At 34.8% G+C, this 26,433-nt stretch overlaps 1 protein-coding gene across 1 annotated transcript; it reads right to left on the reverse strand.

Annotated features, from left to right (window-relative positions):
• LOC105348312 (NUAK family SNF1-like kinase 1) lies at nt 1–26,314 on the reverse strand. The gene is made up of 7 exons (XM_011457670.4): nt 25,732–26,314; nt 17,398–17,518; nt 8,472–8,623; nt 8,134–8,199; nt 6,803–6,922; nt 3,207–3,339; nt 1–3,070 (listed from the first exon to the last, which is right to left on the reverse strand). Exons 1-7 carry the CDS (start codon nt 25,915–25,917, stop codon nt 2,112–2,114), a joined length of 1,737 nt encoding a protein of 578 aa, XP_011455972.3. The 5' UTR covers nt 25,918–26,314; the 3' UTR covers nt 1–2,111.
• Nucleotides 26,315–26,433: the final 119 nt, after the last annotated feature.

A 26,433-nucleotide genomic window follows, 5' to 3' on the forward strand; every position in this document is an offset into this window, starting at 1 on the left:
TTATTTTCTTTTTTTATTTCATGTACATTTCATACTATAAATGGCAAAAAAAATAAATTAATTACGCTTAATGGAATTTCTTTGGAAAAAAAAATAAATTAATCTGGGACATGACATGACGATAAAATGAAGGCATGATGCATTCTGCTTCATATAAATAGTTACACACAGGCACAAAAAAAAATCATTTACACATGGAAACAAAATGGCTACCCAGATATGAATGTTGCCAAGCAACCAAAAACAGGTACATACAATGAAGATAAAGCTATATATAAATATGGACAAAAAAACATTCAAAAGCTGAATTTTTGTTCAAGAGCACTACATAGTTTAAAAGTTCTATGTGGGGAGACATTTTTTTTTATTTCATCTGACACAATATTACAAAGCTATAAGCTTCAGAAATTCTTTCTCACCATAAACTGAGAAGATCATTGTATTGATAATAACGTTTTTTCTGACCACTTGTAAAACAAGAATTTCCAAAACCATTTACATGAGAACAACCCCCCACCCCTTCCCTCAAACCAGCAGAGGGAGAGAGGGGGCCCAAATATAATTGAGGTCACAGACCCCCTTAGAAATTTCATTTCGAGGGGAAATCATTTATCCCGCCGATGATCGGTTTTACATCTCATGTCGTGAAGACAGGTTTCTTTGTAACATAGGGCACTGAGCACAGGTCTTTTATTCTATGGGACAAGACAGTTCTGAAGTAGCACTTCCAGATATTTGCTATGTAAAAGCTTTTCTCATAATTTAGATGGACAAAAAAATTTAGTTGCTTCATATTATGTACAATGACATAAAATCAATTTTAATTAAAATTCAACTCTGTATATTTTAAGGAAGTTCATTTTTTTTTTCTAATTTTGTAAATTGCGAATGTTGAGTGATAAAAAAAAAGGCACAAAAAATGCATGCCATAAATATCAATTGAGGAAATAAAGTCTTAAAATTTGTTGTCAAGAACGTAACAGGAATGTTAGGAATTCTTTCTGTTGCCAAATTGCATAACCAATATCTGGAAAAAACTTAATCAATATCTTTATGTCAATAAATGCATCAATTTGTTTTATTTTTTTTGCAAGTACCTGCAACTTAAACCCATTTGATGAGTTTTAAAAGTCCACAAAAAAATTCAGCGAACGACGTAATTTTTTTAATTCTTCCCACGTGGGTGGGTAGAAATGACAAGATGGGGCTTTTAGACTCATCTCACCATGAAATGCAATATTCTCAAAAATTAAACAAAATTCTAACAAACTCTCCGTACCCCAGACACCTGTCTCAAACAGGTACACAAAATTCCAACACAGGTCTTCAATTTCTCTCATATTCTTTGTTATAAGCAAATGTATACTCTCTTTTGAATTAATAAAAAAAAACATGTAAACTGAAAAAAAGTATTTTTTAACACATAAAAGACCTACATGACACTATGAAGGTTTGGTTTAAAATCAGGTAGAATTATTTATTCAGGTAGGTTTGAGAAAAGGATTTTTTTTTATGTCATAAAGCCGTCACATCTACTTGACTGGATTTCTACAATTCCAAACAGAGTACACAAAATATTGAGACAAATTCCTCGAGAATCGACTGAAAATTAAACATTCAGGAATATAGAAAAAACAGAGCACAGAAACCTTCATGCAGCACACAGTATTTATAACCATCTTATTTGGCATTCAATGGTGACTTCAATAATTGCAACGTTTATTGACTAGAGACCATTGGGAAAAACATTAACCACACATCTTCTCAAGAAATGGTTGGAATGACTGCCCCCCCAAATATAAGCATATTTTGATGATGTTTCCTTGGTTGCTTTTCATTTATGAACAAAAAATATCAAAACACCAAGTTATCTCATTGTCAAGATGATAATGTTAAAGATGGGATGATGCCTTTGGCATGAAAAATGGTTTCCTCAAAACAATGTAAATGAGGGGGGAAAACAAAACTTCTCTTTGAAACACATCAAAGGCATAATACCAATTTTACATAATACATGCTACGAATTCTCTACAGGTTTTTTTTCAACACTTAATTCATAACAGTTTGCCTTCTTGACGAAAAAAAAAATCGAAACTATTCAAGAAGAAAACTCAAACATTATTACAAATTTTCAGAGCTTGTTGGAGAACAATGGTTGCTTCTTCTGTTGGGAAAAGTCCCATGTCTCCATTCTCATGCTGGTTCTTAGATCTGACTAGTTCGTTCTCATTGTCTAGAATATCTAACTTATCAATGTTCGAAAGTTTGTTTTCCGAGTCGGATAGACAACCGGGTAGATTGAACTGGTAGGAATCGTCTCCGCTGTCGTACGAGAAGTCCAGCATGTCTGCGGAGGAGTTTGACCCCACACTACACGCGCTCCATCTCTTCCTCTGGTCGGCCTGGCTGGTCTTTTTTAGGATTCCGCGGCGAGGAACCACATTCACAGTGGTGGTTCCCGACTCCAGAATCCCGTTCTGAGAATTATTATCGTACACAAAATCCGCTGCCGCGTTCCTCTTGATGGACGAACTAGAATCCCTCTCCGTTTCTAAAGCACTCAGAGCATTGTCAATATCACTCAGGTTATAGGTCATTTCTGCATTTTCTTTAGTGTCTGAACTGGGGCTTTTTGGCCCAGTTTCATTCAGCACACACCCACTGTCTCCGCCACTGAATTTCCCTTTGCGTTTCAGAATACTTCGTGGTTTCTTATGAGTGTCTCTTTTATCACTGTCATGGCCGTCAAAGACTTGGTTGTCAAGAGCGATGGTCTGAAGAGGTTGCTTGGCAACACTTTCCTCATCCCCTGATGATACTTTTGGTTTCTTTAGGATGCCTTTTAAAGGCTGCACCAGTTTTGCTTGGTCATTCTCCCCCTCACTGTCGGAAGAGAGACTAGTGGGGGCACGCAGGGTCACTGGCTTACAATCCTCTGGGAGAGGGTAAACCTGCCCGCTGGGGGTTTCTCTGTATCCGAGATTGACCCACCAGTGGTTCAAAATGTCCGGCATTTTAGCACGTTTCTTTGGATTCACTGTCAACAGATGACGAATCAAGCCTGCAGCTTCTGTAACAAAACAATGACATTGTTAAAATTTACATAAATATATTTCATAACTTTAGTTTATTTCTTAAAATGCCATATTCAAACCTAGAAAAAAAGGAAACTTAATACTTGTTCAGTTTATAAGTAGAATAAGTACCTGAAGGTTCGGTGGGCTCATAGTAGTCACCACAGGAAATCTGTTTCCTTAGCACGTTAAAATCTGAGCTGTCGAACGGCATAGCACCATATACCAGTGTGTAGAGAACTACTCCCAGACTCCAACAGTCCACCTAGACAAAAAAATTAATAAACTGTAAAATTTGCATTACAACTTACTTCTTTTTAACATGATAATCTTTTTAACATGATAATAACAAAACTAAATGATAACTTGCACAATTTTCAACAGATTGAGAAAAATTATGACATTTTTTTGACAATATATGTAACATATGAATAAATGTTCTCAAAAATGTAAATGGACTGTAATTTAGAAGGTGGTGGTGGTGGGGGTGGGGGGAGGGGGTTGATGAAATTATGATGAGTTTTCAGACATCTTATTACTACTTCTACACATAAAACTGAGTCATTTGGACACAGTTGGCCTTCAAGATCTTAACCTTTTCATTCACACCTTATTTTTCTACAAGTGTTTGTCAAGGGTCACCGATATAATAAACAGTTTCGATTATACTCTGGACAAAAACATCCTTTCAAGCCCGGCTTTGTTTGGAGGGTTAGATCCGAGTATTCCCCACACTGGCTGGACATATTGAGTCATCTATTGGCATATCTTCTGTGTTTTTGTCCGAGTTTGTTTTCAAAATCTTTTTAGGTCAAGCATTTATCAGTTTTTTGACAAGTCGACAAAAACCCTTCGTTTAACAACACACTAAGCTCGGGATCAATGCGGTTTGTATTTTTTCTCGGCCCTGTTTACTGTGGATCAACAAATCTTTTTCAGAACTTTGTTTTTCAAGTACAGAGTCAACATTATCTTGAAATGCAATACTGACATGATGTTTCCTAATGAAAGCTTTATATCCCAACCGCTTGCACTTTCTTGCACTCTAGGTCTTGCGCAGAAAGAGGATCTTGGCAACCGCGGATTGCAATTTATATTTTTTGACTGTACAAATGACTAAGTTTGCTCAGAATCATCAACGTAGTTTTGTGGTTAGGATCTCTCTCATTTTTAGGTCTCCGTTAAAAGTATTAGCCATGCATTCACTTCACACGACTGTCTGACTCATGCATGCATTTTTTTATGCACATTTCTCTTTGTTACAATGGAGCATCTCTAATTTTTAATGAATCTTTAACGAATCTTCTTCTGATAAAATAATTACTGTGGTTAAACAGAGCAAATGATTCATTCAACTTGAACTTCTGCTTTTTGTCAAGATGACATAATCCTCACCAACTCAAGGACACTGAAGCCCAACACAGCTGCAACGGTACAGCGGTGTCAAGCAGAAACATGCACATAATGGGCCCAGGATAATCTGTTTCTTATTTCATAGCTGGCGAATTTCTGATAAATTAGATTTTTAAAGGATCAAGTTCTCCTTCCCCCATCACCAACGGTCATGACGGTCATAAATAACCCAGATAACAAGGTTTTTTTTGTCGCCTAAATTCTTATAAAAGGTACTGTAAAAAAAAAAATGATGGGATCTTTTCCTTTTTACAAAAAAAATGTCAATGTTGTTTACTTTTAGAGAGGAATCTTTTCATGTGGAAGTAAATAAATTATGTAAGACGTCGCACGCATGTCTGACCGGCCTATTGGTCGATCGGAGGGTTTTTGTCCAAGACAGTTATAAAACCCTGCAAATCCTTCAGTGACCTTCCCAGGGACTGTTTACACGAGGGGGTTTAACACCCGAGCCCTATTGTACAGTTATATATTTTTATTTTCGAATATTGAGCCGGGTTCAAAAGGCTGCATTGATCTTTCCAAGGTTCTTAAGAGATTACAGAACTAAGGCACAATGTTACCAAAATAAATAGAAGCCGACTAATGCCAAATTTGTATTGGCCACATAGAATGTTGGAAAACCTGAAATGCATTTGGGCATTTGAGCAGTTAATTAACTTAGCCCTGGCGAAATGGCTCCTGGGTCTAAAAGTCTGGATAGAATTCCAAGCCACAAGGAATAGCAATAATCTGCATTCAAATTCACTTACTTTGATTGTTTAATGCACTAATTCTGGAACAAGTTCTCACTTGCAATATTGGAATGCTTGAACATTTCACTTTTTTCAACATTGATGTTTTTGGGGGGGTAAATTTCTTTACAATTTCTTCTCATTCCCTGGGGAAGTTTTTCTAAGTAAACTTGGCAGAAGTTTGAAAGGACTGGATTTGAATTCAGGGTGATTTATATGCCGCAAATTGTTGTTTTATTTACATGTCTGAACATCTATCCAGCTTATTTGTCTGGCAGAACCTGCAGTAAATCAGCTTGTTTTTTACTGCATTAAAGCTTTCCTTTTTTCACAATTCCAGAACCTTATAATTATAGATTACAACTGTCAAAGTGACCAACTAATCAAATTCTACATGTTCTAATGCAGGAAATATACAGTACATAGTACAAAACATTTGTTTAAAGAAGAATAAAAATACACTACAAAGTGAAAAAAAGATAGCCATTTATTATAAAACATGACCTAGCTGGATTTTTTTTATGTCGGCGAGAAAGATCTATAACTCTTTATTTGATGGGGGGGGGGGGGGGGGGTTGGGTTGGGTTGGGGTTTAAAAAAGATTAGCTTGATATTAATGATCAGGCGGTTTAATTAACGTAAGGCCTGTCACCACGGGGACTCCTGAATGGGCGTGACAAGAACCCTGGGTCTGTGTCTCCTCTCAGTGACAGCTAACAGATAGAGAGGTCAGCCGGGGTCGTCTGTTGTTATGCGAGGAATTCGGGAAATGGGGAGCACTCTGTCTTCCAAGGTCACTGAATTTGACCTCAAGGTCACTTGACTCCAGATGACTGACATTGTGACATGAAAATGAAGGTTAGCACAGGCTATTATTAAGAGGGCTCCATTCTTGTTGACTGATGGTCCAACTCCCAAGCTTTTATGTGTGTCAATGGGAAAGATGAACAGGATTATCACTTTTTGAGTTTATGGTTTAAAAGGGAAGAATAACAACTATAGAAATAAGATTTAAAAGAAATATATATTCAGGCTTGTTGGTGTCAACATTATAAATGCCCCCCTAAACACAGACAAACTGACACCGCCATTAGTCATTTCTGAGAAGAAAAAAAAACGATCATGATTCAATCCTCATTGACGAGATGTTGAACACGAATTCAAGAAATAAAATAAATCTCCAGACCATTAGAGCTAGTCAGATTTATAAACTGTGTGAGTCACATGGACACAGCTTCAATGCTGTGGTGTGTGATTAATAACTTATAATGTACAGGCACAGACAATGCGCAGGACTGTACATTCGTGGATCTTCTAGATAAAGCATTAGTCATTATCTGGGATCTTTAAGATTTGAAGACACATTAGACACATGTTTTCATAATGACTGTATCATCCATATTGCCACCTCATGGCATTTGTAAGAAAGTCTGCTGGTTATTTGGACATAGCTGTTTTCGGGAAATTGCATAAGACATTTAGACAGATCTGGGATTCATAGCGTAATGGTTGCACATTGGTTGGTTGCAGTGTCGAGATTCATAGACAGTGGTGGTTGCAGTGTCCAGATATTTAGCTTACCTCCGGTCCATAATAAGGATGTCCGTTGACGATCTCCGGAGAGGCGTACAGAGGACTCCCACAGTATGTGGACAGCAGATTGGTCAAACTGTAAAAGTTGGACAGGCCAAAGTCTGCAATCTGCAAAAAAGGGCAATGTTCCAAATTCTATACCTATAAAACAGCAACCATGCAATTACACTTTAGTATTACAAAAATTTATGGTCTAGAATGGTAATGCTCATAGTGAATTGGTTCTCACTTTTGATTAAAGTCTGGAGAACATTCTTCATTTAACAAATTTGTTAATATTAGTTATGTATATATAAATCTTCATTGGTTACGTCAGATAAAAATAAAAACATGTCTGTTCTGTAAAATGCTCTTTCTGCACAATCAAAACCTCAATATTTGATATCCACAAAATGATCCATCATACTGGAACTTAAACTGATCAGACCAATATGCCCTGGCATGCATTTTCTTTCTATTACCTAATTATTCTGTGTGATCATGCAATACTCTGACATTCCATCAATCTCCATGTCTGGGCATCAAACATATTTAATTTTTTTCCTCCAAAATGAAAACAATCAAGACCAGGAAATACACTACATTTGGAAGGCTGATGGATCATGCGGTTGCGAAATTAAAGTGATTCGAAAATTTCTACACACCCACCCTATTGTTCACACTGAAACCATTTCACAAATTGTATCACGAAAATTTCACCTGCAATAATGCGATTTCAGACAACTTCAAGGTTAAACAGCCATAATCAATTAAATCAAGTTTTGAGATGTGTACTCTTATAAACAGAATAAAATCTAAAGTTAATTTAACAAAATTCTGATTTTGGGCATAAAGAAAATATTTAAACTTCCCTAAGCCATCTTGATCCCTGGGTAATTACCGACTCAAGATGACGGTGATAACGAGACTATTGAAAATATTAAAGGAAACGTTAAGAGTCCCTTTGCAAGCAGTATTGAAAATCTTATCAAAGGAATTAAAAAGCAAATTCCTCCAATTACATCACTCAATCCTAATGCACAAAGACAGAGATATAACAGTCATTGGATCCATTTGATATTACACATTTTAATTGTGTCAAGGACTCAATAGAGGAACATACTTGACATGCCAGTTGGGCGCTACTAAATACCTTTCAGGGCCGCCTTGACCTTACTTACAGCTCAAATGATCAGCAGGCTATCACATGTAATCAATTTTTCACCAATCTTGTCACTTTTACAATTATATCCTATATCCAACGATAATTCAGGACTTTACACCAACAAATTAAAACCAGCAAATTTCTGATCAATGTGACCTTGACCTTTGACCCTTACCTTGACATTTCCATTCTCATCTAGCACTATGTTTTCTAATTTCAGATCTCGATGGACAACTCCATTCTGCAAAGAGACATAACAAAATATTTTAATTTTCAACATCAAGTCAATAAGCTGTGTTTATAATAACATTTTTTTATATACTTTGAATGTAAATATTATCTACTTTTTTTTCACAATTTTCTTTTCAAATACTCTGTACTTTTAATTTTTCATACATTACCAAAATTATTTTTTCTTTATAGAATATTGACTGAATTAATAAAAAAGAAATCAAATGAATATAAAAAAAGATAAAACAGGGTAAAGCAACGTCCAGATTCCCCCCAATTTACCTGATGGCAGTAACTGACCGCTGCGACGATCTGTCTGAAGATTCGGCGCGCGTCTTTCTCCGTCAGTTTGCCGCGTTTGTTGATGTAATCATACAGCTCCCCCTCTGTGCCACAATCCAACACCAAAATTATCCGCTCTTTGTTCTCAAAAACTGAAAAATAGCAGGGTGTTTTTAATAACAACATTTATTTGATTATTTAAATATATACATACATTATAAACTGATTGAAAAATTCTACAGCATTCCTTTATTCATTTTTCATATAATGATTAGCATGGTAACTGAATATTTAAATACATGACAATTTGGATCTTAATTTGTTAAAATTGCCTTTAAAAAATGGATAGCAACCTAGAAGTTTCAAAGCTATTTTCAACGAATCACTTCACGGAAATAATGTCTCCTGGGCGTGGATTTGTCGCTAATGCGTCTGTATTACACTGACAAAATATCATTACGAGGTGTTACCAGAAACTTCCTGTACGTTAGCATGCTTAATGTGCACTTCAACCGTTCTCCTAGCACGATTTCCTACATTATCATAACCTCAACAAAAAAATCACTTAATTCATATCCGTGTTGATGGAACTGGTATAATTGACTTTGAGTCTATAACCGTTCCCCTTGGCTAACTTTCATTTCAATTAATATTCTAAATTTGTTTTTTGCAACAAACTAAAGACAATTAAATTATTAAAACAAAAGAAATCTCTATTTCCAAATTGATTTTTTTAAAAGATTTGATGCATGTAGATGACTTTAAACTTCCATCTTTCTGGACAATCGATGTTTGATAATTAATGACACTCACTAAAAGGCCTGCCATCTATGTAAATGATTTACAGGTATTATGATCAATTTTGGATAAAAAGCCAGTCTTTAGAAGACACCGTTTGTGTTAAAGAGGTGTTCATTATGTTAATACTGTGGTTTTACAGCACACATGGAGCATTTATCAACTCAAAGTATTCTAGTGAGCTGACAACCCGAGAACATCATCAAGTTATTTTACTTCTATTATCAGCCATAAGAGAATTATCCACATCATAAATATACATGTTTATCAGTTTATTACTAATATTCATTCTTGCCTTAGTTCGTGAAACCCAACGACTTTCTTAAAACCATAAACAAGAAATAAGTGTGATTCATAAATAAAAAAACACCAGAAATTTATTCATCTGCATTAAAAGAGTATTTCGTTTGTTTTCGTGTTTCTTGGTCCAAAGTACTATGAACTTTGAAATGGGCATTTAAAGAAATAGCGAAGGTTGATAAGACACTTTCTACCTATTTATGGGACCTCTTGGACCATTATTTACTTAGTATGTCCTCAATTATCATAGAAAGGGATAATTTCAAGAACTTTGGCTCGAAATTTTCTGATGATAATTTGACTAAATTGTTTTTAAATTATAATAATTCATTTCAAAAGATTACTGGCTATAACACTGCCATGAGGGCGTTGTACATTTCAAATTCAAGCTGAAAATAGGTTCTTAAATTAAGAAAAAAAATTTAACGTCTGTGATTTAGATCAGAACAAAGCTCTGGGTGAATCTTGTAACCAATATGTGTTAGTATCTGCCAGACAAAATGTAAACAGACAGAGCGCCTTCATACAAGGCCCAAGAGTTTCCTGGGCTTTATTGGACACTTTGTTCCTATTGTGGAACGGGCTACTCTCACAGAAAATCCCAAGTCAAACAAACAGCAGGAAAAATTAACCAGTATCAGACAAAGATCAAACAGTTTTGAGACAGCCATTAAAATAATGTTTGTTCCGTGCAGTGCTAATTGACAGGAGATTTAATAGAAACAACTTTTAGATCATCCTGGAGAGAACAAAAAAAATTGGGATTGGAATTAAATATTTATCATTTCTGAGCAGCTTGCATTTAAACAGGAAGTAATTTCTTTCCTTGGTACATGTCAAACTATGTGCGCAGAAACTGGAACACATTTAAACAAATTATTTCATATGAAAATGAGTATTGATCTTTCATATTTGATTTCCTTATGTCACTGTCCGGATTTTCCATTGCTCCTGGTTTCCTTGGACATAAATAAACAATTCAGTTGCATTTTAATCCAATAACAAAAATTACCGTCTCTGGAATGTCTGGAATGCAATCAATTCATTCAGCAGCCTTGATTGCACAGCATTTAAAAGTACGGGCACCTGCCATAAATAGCAGCAGATCAATTAGGACTCTGTGATCAGCCGTCATCTATTATTACCATCGGGACTATAGTGCACTCAGAAAAGATACCCTGTGAAAATCTATGGAAATCTCTCGGATCTAACATCAAATGATCGATTTCATAATGTCTCTCAGGAACTCGATAAGGACTTTGACAGAATACACTTTAAAAGTTTTAATTGTTTCCTTCGATTTAATGCTGCGATATCACAGACCCTTATTTGTTTGTCAGCAGATGCAGGCCAGATTACAGAGAAGATATCAGAGCCCCCAAACAATTTTTCACATGACTGCCATTTTTCGCTCCTACCGCAATGTTATCGCAAAAAAGTCGAGGACTTCTTTTCTTTTCACAGAAACAATGATGCGAGGCATAAATGTACTTTTCGTGGTCAAAAGGCTGCACTTCAGGTGCAATTAAAATGACGAGAAAACATTCAAATTAAACCCTTATTTTAAAGATCGACGCTGTAGGTACAGACTATACCTGACTCGAAGCCATGTCAGAATCGTGAGCAAAAAATATGTTATGTTACCGACACTTTGAGTCTATTATTCGTTTTGAATGACAGTGGGATACTGTAGCCTTAACACACCTGATGATAGCAAGAGACGGGGACCAGCTTATTATACACAGCGCTTAATGATCCCCTTTGACGATTTATACAGAGGCAGATGAAAAGTTAAACAGGCATTCCTCGGATTCTTGACAGGTTTTTGAAAGCCCTTTACATCGTTGCAAATCAGTTGAAATTTGCAAATGATGGTACATATAAACCCAATAGATTGTTAAACTTCCCAATTTTACAGAAAATTTATTTTGGGAACTTTGTACCGTAGTTGAATGCACTTCATAATAATGAAGTACTTGCTCAATCTTATTTCAAGGACACAAACGAAACCAGTTTTAATTGGGTATCCTAGTATTTGCCCTTTATTTGGTCAAAAGAGATAAAACTTGGGGGCAATAATAAACGATACATATAATACTACATTCTCAGTCCTATTTTCCCACATGTACTCATCCTACCAACAGAAAAATCAGTAATCATAAAGTGGCAATAATTTTGTCATACAACAAAGGTGGCCTAAAAATATCCCCTTTTATGACACCAGTGGACAAGACAAACAGCAATGTGTATAGACCATATATAGACCCTGCTGTTCCTCCTGCAGGCCTGTGAAATGACCACATCTAACATAGACTAACATGTAGCTATATCTGTATAACTTTAATTACTGAATGCTGGTAGGTGGCTTTATGGTCATTTCCCATGCTACAAATTTTTAGGGATTTCTTTCCCATGGCCTACAGATTTCTGTCTAGTTCCACAGCTTTAATCTTTTGGTACAAAAAACCCATTTTTTAAGGGGGGGGGGGGTAGGGAGGAGGGGTAGTGTTAATATCAAATGGCTGTTAATAGTGCTGACTCGACAATTCTGTGTCAACTTTCTAATGGAAAAGTTTAGAAATGAATTAGGTGTAAAAATGAATTGTCAATTCTATGAAGTAATGACAATGTTTAATCATGGATTTCACCCTCAACAACACTGGGAACACAATAAGTTTGAACATCAGGCACGCTCCACATCTCCTGGGGCCCAGGGGCAGTACTTATCTTGATTTAAGTGAAAACTGACCCCACAAACTGGGCCAGCTAAGTCTACAGTGAATGTATACATATAAAACCCCAATGTTTGTGTCTGCAGGTAGGTATATACCTGTTTATTGTTACGGCGTTTGTGTTACGAACCCCGGAATGTGCTGATACATCGTGGTATTTTCATTCGAGCCAAATCAAAAATGTCTTAGGTCAATATTGGATTTTCGTATGTAAATGAAACCACTTCAGAGTTTTTCAAAAAATCAGACTATATAAATTATTTGAAAAGTGTAACGAAAACATGTGAATTTTGTTTATAACTTTCACATAGCCAATCGCTATTCCCCATATCCCAATTTTGTTGAAAATCAATAAATGCGCGCAACATTCTACACTTGAGTTTAATGGTGTTTATTTCTGCACTTCATCTTAATTTTATGCATCAGTTTATGGGAATAAATAAAAAAGGTGTGAGAAAAACATTTATTCTATCTTGTTGTCAAGCTTTCTGCTCTCAGGTTTTAATGCCTCTTCTCAGATTTTAATGGCTATGAAATGTGCATTGCTTACATAAATCACTTTTTTGTTTGTTCTTTCCAGTTGTAACCCTGCACTTCAAGGCTGTGTGGATTTCAATACATGTGGAATTTTTTTTTATTTAAAAGATAAGTGTTATAAAAATAATAAATTTGCAAGCGGAAAATAGCATTCGAATGATTGAATAATTTTTCATAGCTGAGTGACTGAAACTTTTAAAGTTACAATCTTTGATATTTCTTTTTTAAAAGATTCAATTTAACTTATTAATCATAAACAATAAGCCCTGCTGTTTTTTGGAATATTTCTTCATAAATGTGCATTGAAAGACTCTATTCATTTAGTATAAAGAAAAACATAACAATACACCTTACATAAGTAGGGAAGTCTACATTCCAATCAACTGACCCATGAAAAATGATAAAAAGGCAAATATTGGGCTAATGACTGCATTGTTTCTCTATCAAATGATAATTGATAAAGCTATACAAGGCCTGTCTCGTATTGACCAAAGAGGGCAATGTCCATTATATTGCTTTAGGTCTGTCAGGTGTGCTCTTTTTTGTGTGTGTGTTTGTTTAGCGTCCAGTGACCATAAGTCCATCGGCTGTATTAATTTTTTTTTCAGGTGTTTTGGGTCCACTGACAACAATCGCCTACAACATTCGCCCCAATGTCTACAACCTGTCACTTTGGCATTCCGCGACTGGCCTACTCAAATTACAAACAGATTTTTTAGGGGTGGTTATTTTTCTCGAGCTTTCAAAAGCCATTGTCTGTTTTTCTTGTCCATCCAAATATTAGTTTTTTAATAACTACTTATATCTGGTGTGTTGACTTTTCAGAGTCTATTTCTGGAGAAGTACGGACTTCCCACTGCTAAGTCATGGCGATATTTACGTCAGATTTTTCAAGACCGTAGTCCGTAAATTCAAAGTTAAAAAAATACTTCACAGTCGATAAGCACTTTTTGAAGACCTGCTCCTGAATTATGGTTATTAGTCCCCAGGTCCGAGATTAGATACAATTTAATACACTGGAGTTAGTTTGATTCAAATCAACCTTAAGTAAAATGTAAACAATGGGGCCCTTTTTTTATTTATCACACCTTCAGTCGCACTTAAAATCATTTCATAATAAATCTAAATCTGAGGTTTTAGCCAACACAGACCAGCTGGCATGGCCAGGATTTAAATATTTTTTTGTTGTTAATAGGTCCGATTATCCGGACACATTTGAGAATGTGGACCACAGACAAGAACCCTGTACCCCTAGGGCCCTGAAAAGCTAAGGTACACTACCAAATATAATCAATTCACCCCTGGGGCTTTAAAAGACTACCAAAAACTATTAAAAAGGAGATAGTTCAACTGCAGGTCTCAAGTACGCAATGTTCTTTAGCAACTACTCTGGTCAGTATAAATTGACCAATGGCAATCAATTAACAGTAAATTGACTTTATATTATAAAATATATAGTAAGAATAATAGTTTCTTGATAAATCATATCATAATTGAAATAATTTATGATTAAAAAATCTAAATAGACAGATGAAGGGGTAAAGAATTAGATGGAAAATAGGGAGGGAGTATGTTTGATCGTTATTTGGGGGGAGGGGATTGAAATGGGGGTGGGTGGGGGATAAGTGTGTGTTAATATGTCAGAGGAACTAGAATTTGATCATTAAATACCTTCTTCCCTTTAAGACATTTCTGTACCTCTGGGTGCCAGTTACTACACTAAAATCTGTTATGAGGGGATCAACACAACACAGATAGCAATCTTTTAAATGCTTTTGCATAATGTGGGCCTTTAATAGCAAGAGACCTTGGTCATATGCACCATAAAAATTCATAACCCCCCCCCCCCCCCTCCATTTAGCATGTACTAGGTGTTCACAAAATCAAGCCAAAAAATCAAAGAATAAAGGATTCATAAAATGGACCTACATTCTGTTTCACCAGTTCATTAATATCATATTGCTCATTATACAGGCCATTGCATGTACAGATTCTTTAGAGTTCCTAATAGAATACATTCTGTTTAATTCCAGTAACTTTGTATGGTGTGTCAATCTAATACTTGGGGTTCTACTTTTCCAAAATCTCTATGTTTCATTCTCTGATTGTGTACTTTTACTTGAACTGCATGTAGCTGGTGAAGCTTTCAATCATAATTCATCAATTCTGATCTCTTCAAAAATTCCATAACGTACCATGTTCCTCAGAAAATGAAACCAGGTCAATGTTGATGATTTGACAGAGTGGTGATAGGCTGTCATCATTGTTTAACATTGGGCTCGCGATGTACTCTTCAAATGATGAATCATTTCAGATTTTATGAATGAAATACACATCTTTTAAAACATCCAGCCATCTGCCATTAACATAATTTCGGAGTGGATTCACAAAGTTCATCTGGGTCGAACAATGATTCATATTAATAACATTTCAAATTCACCTAGAAAACTTTTCCCTGTCTGAAATGTCTTTTTAATTACTGCTTTGTCTGAATTAAATGCAGCTACCATAAGTTTACAAATTAAACAATAAAATTGTAACTTGTTCCATGTTAAAAAAATCATCTGTAATATTAAGCTTAAGTATTTAAACTGAAATACGTCTAACTATTCCAATGTTACCTATACAAATACTTATATTTATTATAAACGTTGCAAGTCTGAAAGCCTTCTTTAAAATGCCGCTTTCCAACTATATCTTCATAAGTTGACAAATTAAACAATCGTAATTTGTCAGTCATAAATCAAAGCTAGTAAACTGAAATCTAAGGTCTAATTTCTCTAACATTACACAGAAAGATACTTGAACTATATATGTTGCAGGTCGAAAGCCTTTGTTAAAGTGCCGTTTTATGAGTATATCTTCATCACAAAAGAATTGTTAAAACATCCACTTGATCCGGAATTAAGTGGTTATTCTAGAACTATTGATTTGCTTAGCATAATTCTGCTATTTTGATATTAATATTTGCGATTTCCTGCAGGGGCTATGTGATGTTTGGAACATATTTAACCCATATTAATCATCATCCCAATTTCAGCAAAACAATTGACTTGGTAGTAATCCAATACCAATTAAAATTGATTGAAAATTAAGTTTCACCAACCAAAGTCATGACGGTTTTAGACAGACAAATGGATTGTCCTTGATCAACATTTTGGGTTAAAAACTTTTTAAATCGAACTTTTAGTGTATAAGGATGATGTATTATATATTTGTGTGGTCTCTTTTACAAATAAATCATAAAAACTTGAAACAATTAAAATCTTTTTTTTAAGTTCGTGATAATTTCAAGATTGATTGCAGCATTCACCTCATAATAAGCGCAGATTGATCTAGCACGATTAACTTTGTAATAGACTTGCTACTGCCTCATTTAATCATTATGGATTAATTTTTCATAATTAACGAGGATTAAACCACAGGTAGTGTAGTCAACTATAGACTGACGTCTAGCGTAAGTCCACAACTCTTGACGCCAGAGGGAAAACCCCAGAAAAAGAACCGCATCGAGATCCGACGCTTTGTGGCCGAAGGCAATAAACAAGTGATATCATCACGGCTAATTTTAATCACTACGCAAGGCGGAATTTCCTTGGTCTTTGTGCATGACTTCATGAAGTAATGAGATGCAGGAATGCAGACAGATACGATTTTATAGTGACATACACTGCATCAATAAAACTTGTAGTAGTAACAGTTAAGTCTGATCTTATTGTAATTCTCTGTACTTTACCAACATTCATCAATAGTCTGCTATTACGGAGCAATTTTTTTTTTCTAGAAGCTGTTGATAAAATTTAGAATTAAAATTTTTTAAAAGGAAATAAATTCCTATCATCACTCTTCTCTATTTTTTAAACAGGCTGCTTAAATTTCCCAAGTGAAAGCTTTCCATCATTTTTATCAATAATATCAAAATCGTATCTGTGAAATCGGAAACTTCTCATTTAAACCCATACGAGCCAAATCAACTCCTCCTCTTGGACATAAAGAGGCTTTATTACATATTGTCATACCATAAATCTGATAAGCACTGAAAAGACTTTGATGCATGGCAATTTAAACTGTCAGCCATTATGTCCAAACATGGAAATATAATGCCCAGGAACTATATGCGTTTTTTAATGGAACGAATCATTTTTCATCCAATTGAAAAATTGCATGCATTAAAGTTCTTTGATAAACTATCAGCATACATTATGAAAATTATTGGCCTCTAATTCCAAGCATTCCAGACCGTTTGATTATACAGTATATATGTCTATATCACATGCTACATGTAGCCAAGTAATTGCTTAGCACAGTATGTTTGAATAGGCCCAAACTTCAGAGTTGCGTGTCAACTTTTAAAATTTTACATGTATCAGCAATTTCTTTGAAGCAACCCCCAAAATATCTAGACAGATATATATGAAAATTAAGAACATTGTACATCAATATTGCATGCTATATTTTTGCAATGCAATATTTGTACTGAGATGCATATATTGATATATATCCTTACATGTATGTTTGTGACATCATAATTATTATGACCCCTGGGGTCATGACCTCACCTTCAAGGACATTGATGATGTTGGGATGGTTCAGTTTGGACATGATTTTGATTTCTCTTCGGATTCGGTTGATTTCTGTTTCATCGTTAATCTTCAGCTTTTTGATGTACTTAATTGCAACCTGCAAAAAAAAAAAGCAGGAAAATTAAAATTTTTAAAAAGTCTGAATTATTTAGAGAAAGGAAACCTTTAAGCAGCTTCTCTGCTTCACTAATCAAACAGATATTGAAAAGAATAAAATTGGTCAGAGGGGTTAAGATTGGAGATTTTTATTAACAAATTTTATGCTTGTTACTTTCTTTGAACTTTGAAAAGTAACTAGCACAGCTTATGACAGCAACAGGGGAAAGGAATGTATGCAATTTTGTTTTATCACTCCATACTCTGGACCTCAGGGGGTCCCAGTGTAATTGACCGGTAATCTCATTATCAAAAAGTCAACAGTGAAACCTTCGCTGACCAATAACTCACGACGCAGCTAAGAAATTCGGACCCTTTAATTTACAAACAAATAATTTTTTCACACCTGGATATGAAGGTAATTTCAGAATTTGAACTGCCTTCTGCTGGGTATCGCACCACGTGCAGATAAATTCTCTGTGGTCGGTCGAGTATTTACTAAAATTGACCCCTGCAGTGATAGCTCTAATTGATTCCAATTTGTAACCTATTTGTACATGTATACCCTTCACAGTCTGACATGTGTCTTCTGGTGGCTGCTCGCTGCTTTTGAAGGTCGAGTTTGTCACTTTAATCTCTTTCAACAACTCCCAAGCAAACATGACGGTCCTTTGATTTTCTCCAAAGGAACCTGTCCACAGTTTGACCCATTGCTGATCTGACGTCTGCTCAACAAACAGCCTGCTGTCTCAACAACAAGCGAGATTTTGTCTGATGCAAGGAAAAACAAAATCAAGAACCTTAAAAGCTAAATTTAGACAACCATGCAGACTTTCTCCAAGCTGGTTATAAGCATCATTCGCATATTCACCAATTTAAAACATTAAGAAAAGAGAGTTGGAAATTCTATCCATATTATAACTGTGTTTGGATTGAATTTCATACTTGATCATCACCTATCTATCATAAATCAATCTCCTGATAACCATGAACTGAATGAGCTGTAAGCCACAGAAAGAAGACAATAGATTAAGATATAAATTGAGACTACATATACACAAATCAGCTGTCTTTGACTAGACACACACAATGAGTCAGACTTGTACCATGTACTTGACATCCAACGTATTGGATTATCATAATCTGGTTATGGACTTCCTAGAATAAAGTACAGGATGGATATTTTGTGCAAATTATGTTTCTTTAGGGAATTTAAAACTTTAATCATCATCATCATCATCATCATCATCATCATTATCTACCAAAAATGAAAACATTACAGCTGATATACTAGTACGATGTATCTAAAAGTGGTCAGACATCTCGGTTATCTCACATTACAAGATATGCATATCAGCTAAAGTATTGCAAATATGTCATCCGCCTACCCAAACATACCAAATCGAAAATAGATTATTAAAAAACCAATACCACATTTCATTCTGATGGCCAAATCATAAATCAAAGCATTTAAATGATCTGAAATGTATGACTTTTAACCACAGGAATTTGATACCTGCGACAACTTCAAAAAGATTCTACTAACACACAATTTCTAAAACAAACATTTAGTGGGCCCATTCTTTACTCTATGCTGTCTGATAAAACGTGAGTCAAAAAAAAAATATCTACAGTCAATTGTGGTATATTACTTTTTAATCAAGGTCAGATCTTGGAATGTTCTCAAAGATAAAGACAAGACATGCATATAGATTATTATCAACTACCAAAAACCTTAAACCCGAAGATCATCATGGATTTACCGGTACAAAGAATGACATCACATTTAAAACTTCATATTTAACATCTAGACATATTTATATATTAATCATACAAATTAAGGTGTTTTGTTTAGCTGCATGATATCAAATCTTGTGGGAATTTCAAAATAACAAGGAGATCTATTTTTTTTTTACAAAGACATTTGTTCTGCATAAAAAATATTATACTTTTTGCTTTTTTACGAAGATATATGTATCTGCAATCTGTTTGCAAAAAAAGACTTTGATAAGGATAGATCTGATTGTTTATAAACAGAAAGACAAAAATCCCGACCTTGATTTTAAATGTTCAAGAGGTTTATCATAAGAATTTTATCTCCACATCAATCGCTGAGATGTCTGTGTTAATATATACTTTTATTGTTGTAAGAAAGAATCATTTTCAAACTCTTTGTGTCAACATTACATGGAACGGCGAAGCAGACCTCGCTACCAAACATTATTCATAACAAGCCAACCCAAACAAAGATCTAAACAAAACACAAGCATTAAGAATCTTGTACATAAAGACTTAGTGTTTATAAATGTATCGACTGACACCAGGTTTTTGTTTTAAGTTTGGATTTTTTTTTTGTTCCTACGGCTAAAAAGATTACGTCAATAGCTCTACTATGCCTTTGTTTCCAATTACCTGTATGACTAATTATCATTAACAACACTTCCAAGATGTGAATGTTATGAATTTAAAAAAATAAATAAATCTAATTACAGCTGGGTCTTGTAATTTAATTTAATGTGTATGACTAATGTCGCAGACATTTTAACACCTTCAGGTTTAAAAGACCTGATGAATCGTGTCATGGGGACATAGACTATCTCAAAACATGGACCACGAAACGAAAAACCGCAAATATTAATGGCCAGAGCAGATCGCTATCTCCCCTCAAAAATCAAAGAGAACAAAAAAGGGACTTGGTTTCCGCCTACTACCACCTTTGGAATCCTAAATCTTACCCCCAAGGCCAGGAAGAGGCAGTTAGTGTCCTATTATTAATGATTCTGTTACCATAGAACATATTTCCTGTGTTTTTTTAACTCCTAAAGGGTTTACATACATAGCAACTCATTTATCAAGTTTCAAAGAAATCAGATTGAAGGGAAAAAAAGAGAGCAGGAAATACATGGACTGTCTGTTTTGGACACAGAAATATTTAAATTTTGCTGCAAGACTCCATATCTTTCCTTTTTTCCCTTTGAACATGATTTAGTGATTTTAATTTCTTTCTCTGTGCACTTTGTCATGCGAGGGCTTTAAACGATGTTATTTAAACATTACACAAACTTGTGTTGCCAAGTGAATCATTGCAATTTGCATGCAATAGACCTTCATCCTGTTCTTTATTGAATCAAATAAGATTTGTTTATTGCCTCGATCTACACAAAAAGAAGTGTATGAGGGATTTCTAAGGCTGAAAGGGCTAAAATTGTATTTCTCTCTCCCCCTCTCTTTGTTTTTCTCTCTTTTAGCCTAAGTATATATTTTTTTTAGCTTTCAATATTTTACTCTTTCATTACCTTAGAGCTCTCTCTCTCTCTCTCTCTCTCTCTCTCTATTTTAGAGCGATACCAACAGAATGACCAAATTAACATTTTTATTTGTACTACATAAGGAGCTTACATAAACACAATTAGACCCGGACAGTTTATTCTAACACATCATTACATCATAGATGGATGAACCAAGGAGATTCTTTTTAAAAAAGCCATGCCCTCAGAAAAGCAGTCAAGGTGCCAAAAACTTCACACAAAGAAACAACTGTGCTCTTTAATGAAATGTTTATACAGAGTTATACCACAAATAGCTTGTCAGATTTTATCCAGTGAAAGAGTGTTAATGCCCTCCCCCCTTTTCCCCCCTCTTTGGAAAAGAAGAAAAAATAGCAAGGGCTTACAACATTAAATTCATAATTTTTTATTTACCCTATAAAATCCAAAACAATTCTGATATTCTATCATGACCTGTTTTGTAAAGCAAAGCTATTCTATAAAAAATCTATAGAAACTTTAAAGTTAATGCCTGGTAGAAGCATGTACGTACAGATATAGGTAATAAACAAATTTTAGTGATTTAATTGATAGCCTTTAAAGTTTGTGGTTAATGTATTGACCACAAATTTTTCACAAATGAGGTATTTCTGCAAAATCATTCTCCTCTGAGGCACTACAGCTGATAGGCTTATGGAGAGAAGTTGTTATAGACAAAGGATAAAAAAACAAAAACTGTCTAAGCTGATTTATCCACTTTATATAACCACAGGAATTAGACTTCTACAATCTAAGGATAATATCAGTGACCATGGGACAGTGCTTGTACTGTGGATGACCCTGCCACAATTTGGATTTCACACTTGGTTAGATAATATTGATCCGTCATCAACTCGCACATAAAAAAAACTAAGAGTATCTTTTTTTTAAATTTTATTTCCGTTAAAAGGTCACTTTAAAGATAAAATGATGTAATGCATAAAAATACAAAACCCCTTGATGATATTTACAATGGGAGGAATATAAAGATTTTTATGTCTGACTCTCTTACAAAAGCTACCAGGTCACTCGGTTAAAATCCTGGGGACTTAATTATTGTGACAGAGGGATTTCAGCTGGTCAGACAGTACTTTGACGCTTGTGTTTTTAAGTTTTAAGCTGGTTCCCATCATAGCCCTGCAGTCTACATACAAGGGGTCACTCAGAACAGAAGCCCACAAGAGTGCAAAATATGGATCTAATATTATTCCTACAGCAAAAACATACACGCTCAAATAATATCAGAATGTTAATTGTCGTGAGCAACCACACTGGTTTTTCCCCTCGTACAAGCTTACTAGCTCAAGACATGAGAAAACATGATTCCTCTCAAAATTTTGTACCAACTTTATGACCTTCCTGCCTGCACTGAACAGATTAATGCAATATCATATCACTCATTTCCATGGTCAATAGTCGTAAGGAACCTTAATCAGACTTTTTTTCTTCTTCTATGACCCTGAGACATTTTTTACAACTGCACTAATATCCGATTTCTCGAAAACAAAAACCCTAAATACTCATAATCGGCCCATGATCTTGTTCTCCGTGGCTAATTATAACACTCTCTGGTCATTTTATTCTAGTTCCCATATCACCTAAATCGGCAATTGTTTTCACCCGAATACAAAAAAATAAACACCATAGAAGATCACATTGAGATTGTACCCCCCAAAAATAGATTCAATTTAAAATCAATATTATATTAACTGAGAGTTGAATGTTATCTTTGAAAAAGTATGGGGAACTGAGAGAGACATTAATTTTTTCTTGTGATTAGAGTTTCCATGGGGCCCACTTTTGATCAACATGCACACAAGCATATGCATGACTGACTCAAACAAGATTTTGTGCAAATCGAAACATGCTCAGATTTGACTCAAGAGTATAAATTCCGATCAATAAATATTTCTACTGATAACAACTTCCTAGTCTAATAACACATTAAACAACAAATTATTGACATCCTATAAAGAGGTAACATATTGCTCATATCCCTCCTCCCAAAACAAGCAGTGTTTACCAGTTTCGGCTTTTTAAATTGCTTTTTATCTGGGTCCATGTATATATTACGGCAGCCGGTAATAAATGGCTGCAATTCATAGGTCTATTGTTAAGCATTGTTTAAGGAATTTACAATCCATGGATCGTTTGTAACATCCTTCACTTGAGGAGAAATAATATCTGCTGAAATCAATAAACAGCTAATGGATGGGTTATCACAAAACACAATTGATCCACTTAAATATCGCAAGTGTTGTAATAAACATCTGGAAATGACCCTTGTCAAGTATACTTCTATAACTCTACAGATAAGCTGTAACAGGGAAATATTTGTTGTGAACTTTCTTAGTACATAAATGTACTCTAATTTCTTGTACTAAAGATCTCAGAAAAATTTCAACATATGACTTGCGACAATCTCAATATCGCCTCCCAAAGAAAAGGTCTGGTCACCTTTCAAAAACACAATTAAAATTTTCGTCAAATGTATAAATCACGAAATATCATAAAAAAATATATCTTAATATGAAATATCATCAGAAGTGTACAAGCCTATCAAAGTTCACGACCATTACTTATATGTCATATACAGGGAAAGATCAATGTCTTAATCTTTGTATAAATTACGGCAAAACTATGTTAAACACGTGGGGATGTGTAGTTTTTCTTGCTAACTGACAAATATGATAATTATATACAGCTATAAACAGTCAGCAATCGCCGTCTTGTCAGGTGACGAGAAATGACCACGGCCTTCTACTCTCGGAGTGACTGCTTGATTGTCGTTAAAGACAACAAAACCACGAATTATCATACGGCTTATCGGCTTATGGTAGTCCTCTACAGCAGTGATGCATCACTTCCGCAGGGACTTTATAGTTCTGATGCAAGACACATTAATACAAAGAAAAGATTCTAAATTAGGAAAAGGTATCTTGTATGCTTGCAATCACTTTGGATATATCTGTCACAATGGTGCATTGATCATTTCTGTAGTGACCTTACAGCTCTGATGCAAGGTCCTGCATATTACAAAGAAAAGATTCTAAATTAAGAAGATCTTCTTGTACGTTTGCTATCACTTTAGATTTCTGTCACCTTGTCTACTGGTGTTGTATTAAACTGTTATAAACATTTGACACATATACCTTGATTTGAACACTGTAGATTGACAGCTAGCTGTCAGATATAAAATAGAATTGATAAAAAAAGAGTGAAGTCCTAATTAAAGCATGTCATTTTCATTGTTTTAGATTTTTTTCTTTACTGTAAATCAATCAATTTGGCATTTTACATTTTTTTATGAATATTACACACAGCCAATGTTCTTTTGCTTGGGAATACAGATTTTTTCTAAAAATTACATCAGCTTTCACGATTATTTCACTACGTTTTTAATATTTTTGATTTTAATCTACTGAAGTTAGAAAATGCATCAAATTTTCATATAAAACCTTCTTCTAAACCTACTGATATATGATTCTCTCATATCAAAATTTTATTCACTGAAGTTCATATCAGAGGGCTGATGAAATAAATACAAGTCACTGCACTTAATGTCATTAATATTTATATCATAAATTGATTTTAATATCAATTTGGTATGTATTCTATAAAGTTATGAATTCACAACATCTGTATCTGAATTTTAAAAAAAGTCAAAAACCAGTATCAGCTATAATGTTAGTTGAAAGTCCCTTGTTGAAATCCTAGTACCTAGTACACATTGCACTGTAATATTTGTTCTACTGTCATATTTGTCTTTTCTTTGCACAAGGTCAAAGACTTCAATTGATTAACTGCAAAGCACAATGCTTTTCTGCAGTCTGGCTTAAAATCAATAGACAATCGACATGCACCCCAGCTTGCGAACAGTCACGAATGGAATTGGAATGTTCGCTATGCAATATCTTAATCATTTCTTAAATACAGCTGTACTCTGAGAAGGATCAAATCATGAACCAAGATAATAGTTATGTCATTTCAGCTTTTTATTTTATTAGCAAACACTGAATCTCCCTATAATTTTATTGAAACCAAGACTCAAAGTTTATGTGGCAATTACCAATAGTTCCCAAGGAAGAAAAATAGGCAGTTGGTTGAAATCAATTTAAGGATTAATTGAAAATTTTCTAAATGACTGTTTGCCAATATTTTAGTTATATACCATATATTAATTTGCTTCGCAATTTCATATTTCGGGCATTCCATCAATCATATTAGTGAGAAGTCAATTTATTAAAACTTTCTTGGCACTAAATCATGTCTACCATTGTGAAATTTTTAAAAGCACAACATGACAAGATTAGAACCCTCCGTTCATTCTCCTCTCGAAGGTAACAACATTATAAATGACCTTAATATATTCCAGAAAGAGAAAAGGTTCAATTTCTTCCTGACACGGGCTGTATGGCTAGAGAGTTCTGAGAAAGGGAACATTTACTCTTTTTGATAAGCGCTACCTGATCCATCTATTCCAAGACCATTCTATGTTATCACATTTACCTGTTTTACTATATATTCAGTGTACAAAGAATTTTTTTATTCGTTCTGATATGGGCTAAATGGGTACACGAAGTGAATAAATTATCTCCGTCAAATAGGTTGGAAGTCATTCGTTTCTTTTCCTTCGAAAAAGGTTGTCTGCATTTTTAATTGATCTATTTAAACAATAGCAAACCTTATGACATCACCTAATAATTAATACAATAGGACTGATTTTGGTAAAAAAAAAATCAAAAATTAAGAGGACCGGATAACCTGTCACTCATGATTGTCACAGAATAAACTGACAATACAGCAAAGTAAGCTATTTCATCAATATGCAATTTATTGCTTTGTACTGGGGATTCCACCGTCACTTGAACAAATTACGATACTATCTGATAAAGATGCTGTCACCTACCAACTCTCCCGTCGTCTTTTCCTTGGCCAGCTTCACTTTCCCATAGGACCCCTCGCCAAGCGTTTTCAACAGCTCGAATCGACTCTTCAGGTTGTGGCGATGGGAGTAGAGGATGGGTTTCGGCCCCTCCCCAGAGCCACCCTCAGAACCCATGTCCAAGTCAGCTTCACACATTCGTGCTGGCATCGCAATTCTTTTGCCAAACCATTCAATTCTTTGATATCACTAACGTATTGATTAACAATCAAGTAAAAAAATCCATTTATGTCTGTAACATATCACTTTCCGAAGACTCATCGGTCAGAATCAATCGATGACAATAACCATTATAACTGTCACATGTTATATATTTATCTAAGACACGATGGTTACCAATGTCCCATATATAAAGTTCCGTGCTTCCTCTATCCAAACCTATCGTAAACTGAAGTAACCCAGTCATTCGTTAAAGCACACGACAAAGCTAAGATTAACTATAACCAGACCGAAAGTAGGCGGAGTTTCAAACGAACATAATGACTCAGTTAGCGTCTGTCAAATCGACTCGTTCCGCTTCTTTTGTTTCCAGCACCTGTACATTCTACTTTCGGTTTGTGATATTCATCCGCTTGACTGTTTCACAATATTATAATGAATCATAACCTAATTGATACACATTAATATGAAATTAAAACAAGCCGACTTATAAATATTTAGTGTGAA

The sequence above is a fragment of the Magallana gigas genome, chromosome 4 (assembly GCF_963853765.1).
Source record: "Magallana gigas chromosome 4, xbMagGiga1.1, whole genome shotgun sequence".
NCBI classification, from domain to species: Eukaryota; Metazoa; Mollusca; class Bivalvia; order Ostreida; family Ostreidae; genus Magallana; species Magallana gigas.

What these genes read in the sequence shown, in the direction of transcription:
- LOC105348312 (XM_011457670.4), bottom strand. Translation starts at nt 25,917, where the DNA reads ATGCCAGCACGAATGTGTGAAGCTGACTTGGACATGGGTTCTGAGGGT. An exon ending in AAAAGACGACGGGAGAGTTG is followed by an intron (nt 17,519 to 25,731) that starts GTAGGTGACAGC and finishes TTTTTTTTGCAG; the next exon opens with GTTGCAATTAAGTACATCAA. An exon ending in ATCCTTATTATGGACCGGAG is followed by an intron (nt 3,340 to 6,802) that starts GTAAGCTAAATA and finishes TTTTTTGTCTAG; the next exon opens with GTGGACTGTTGGAGTCTGGG.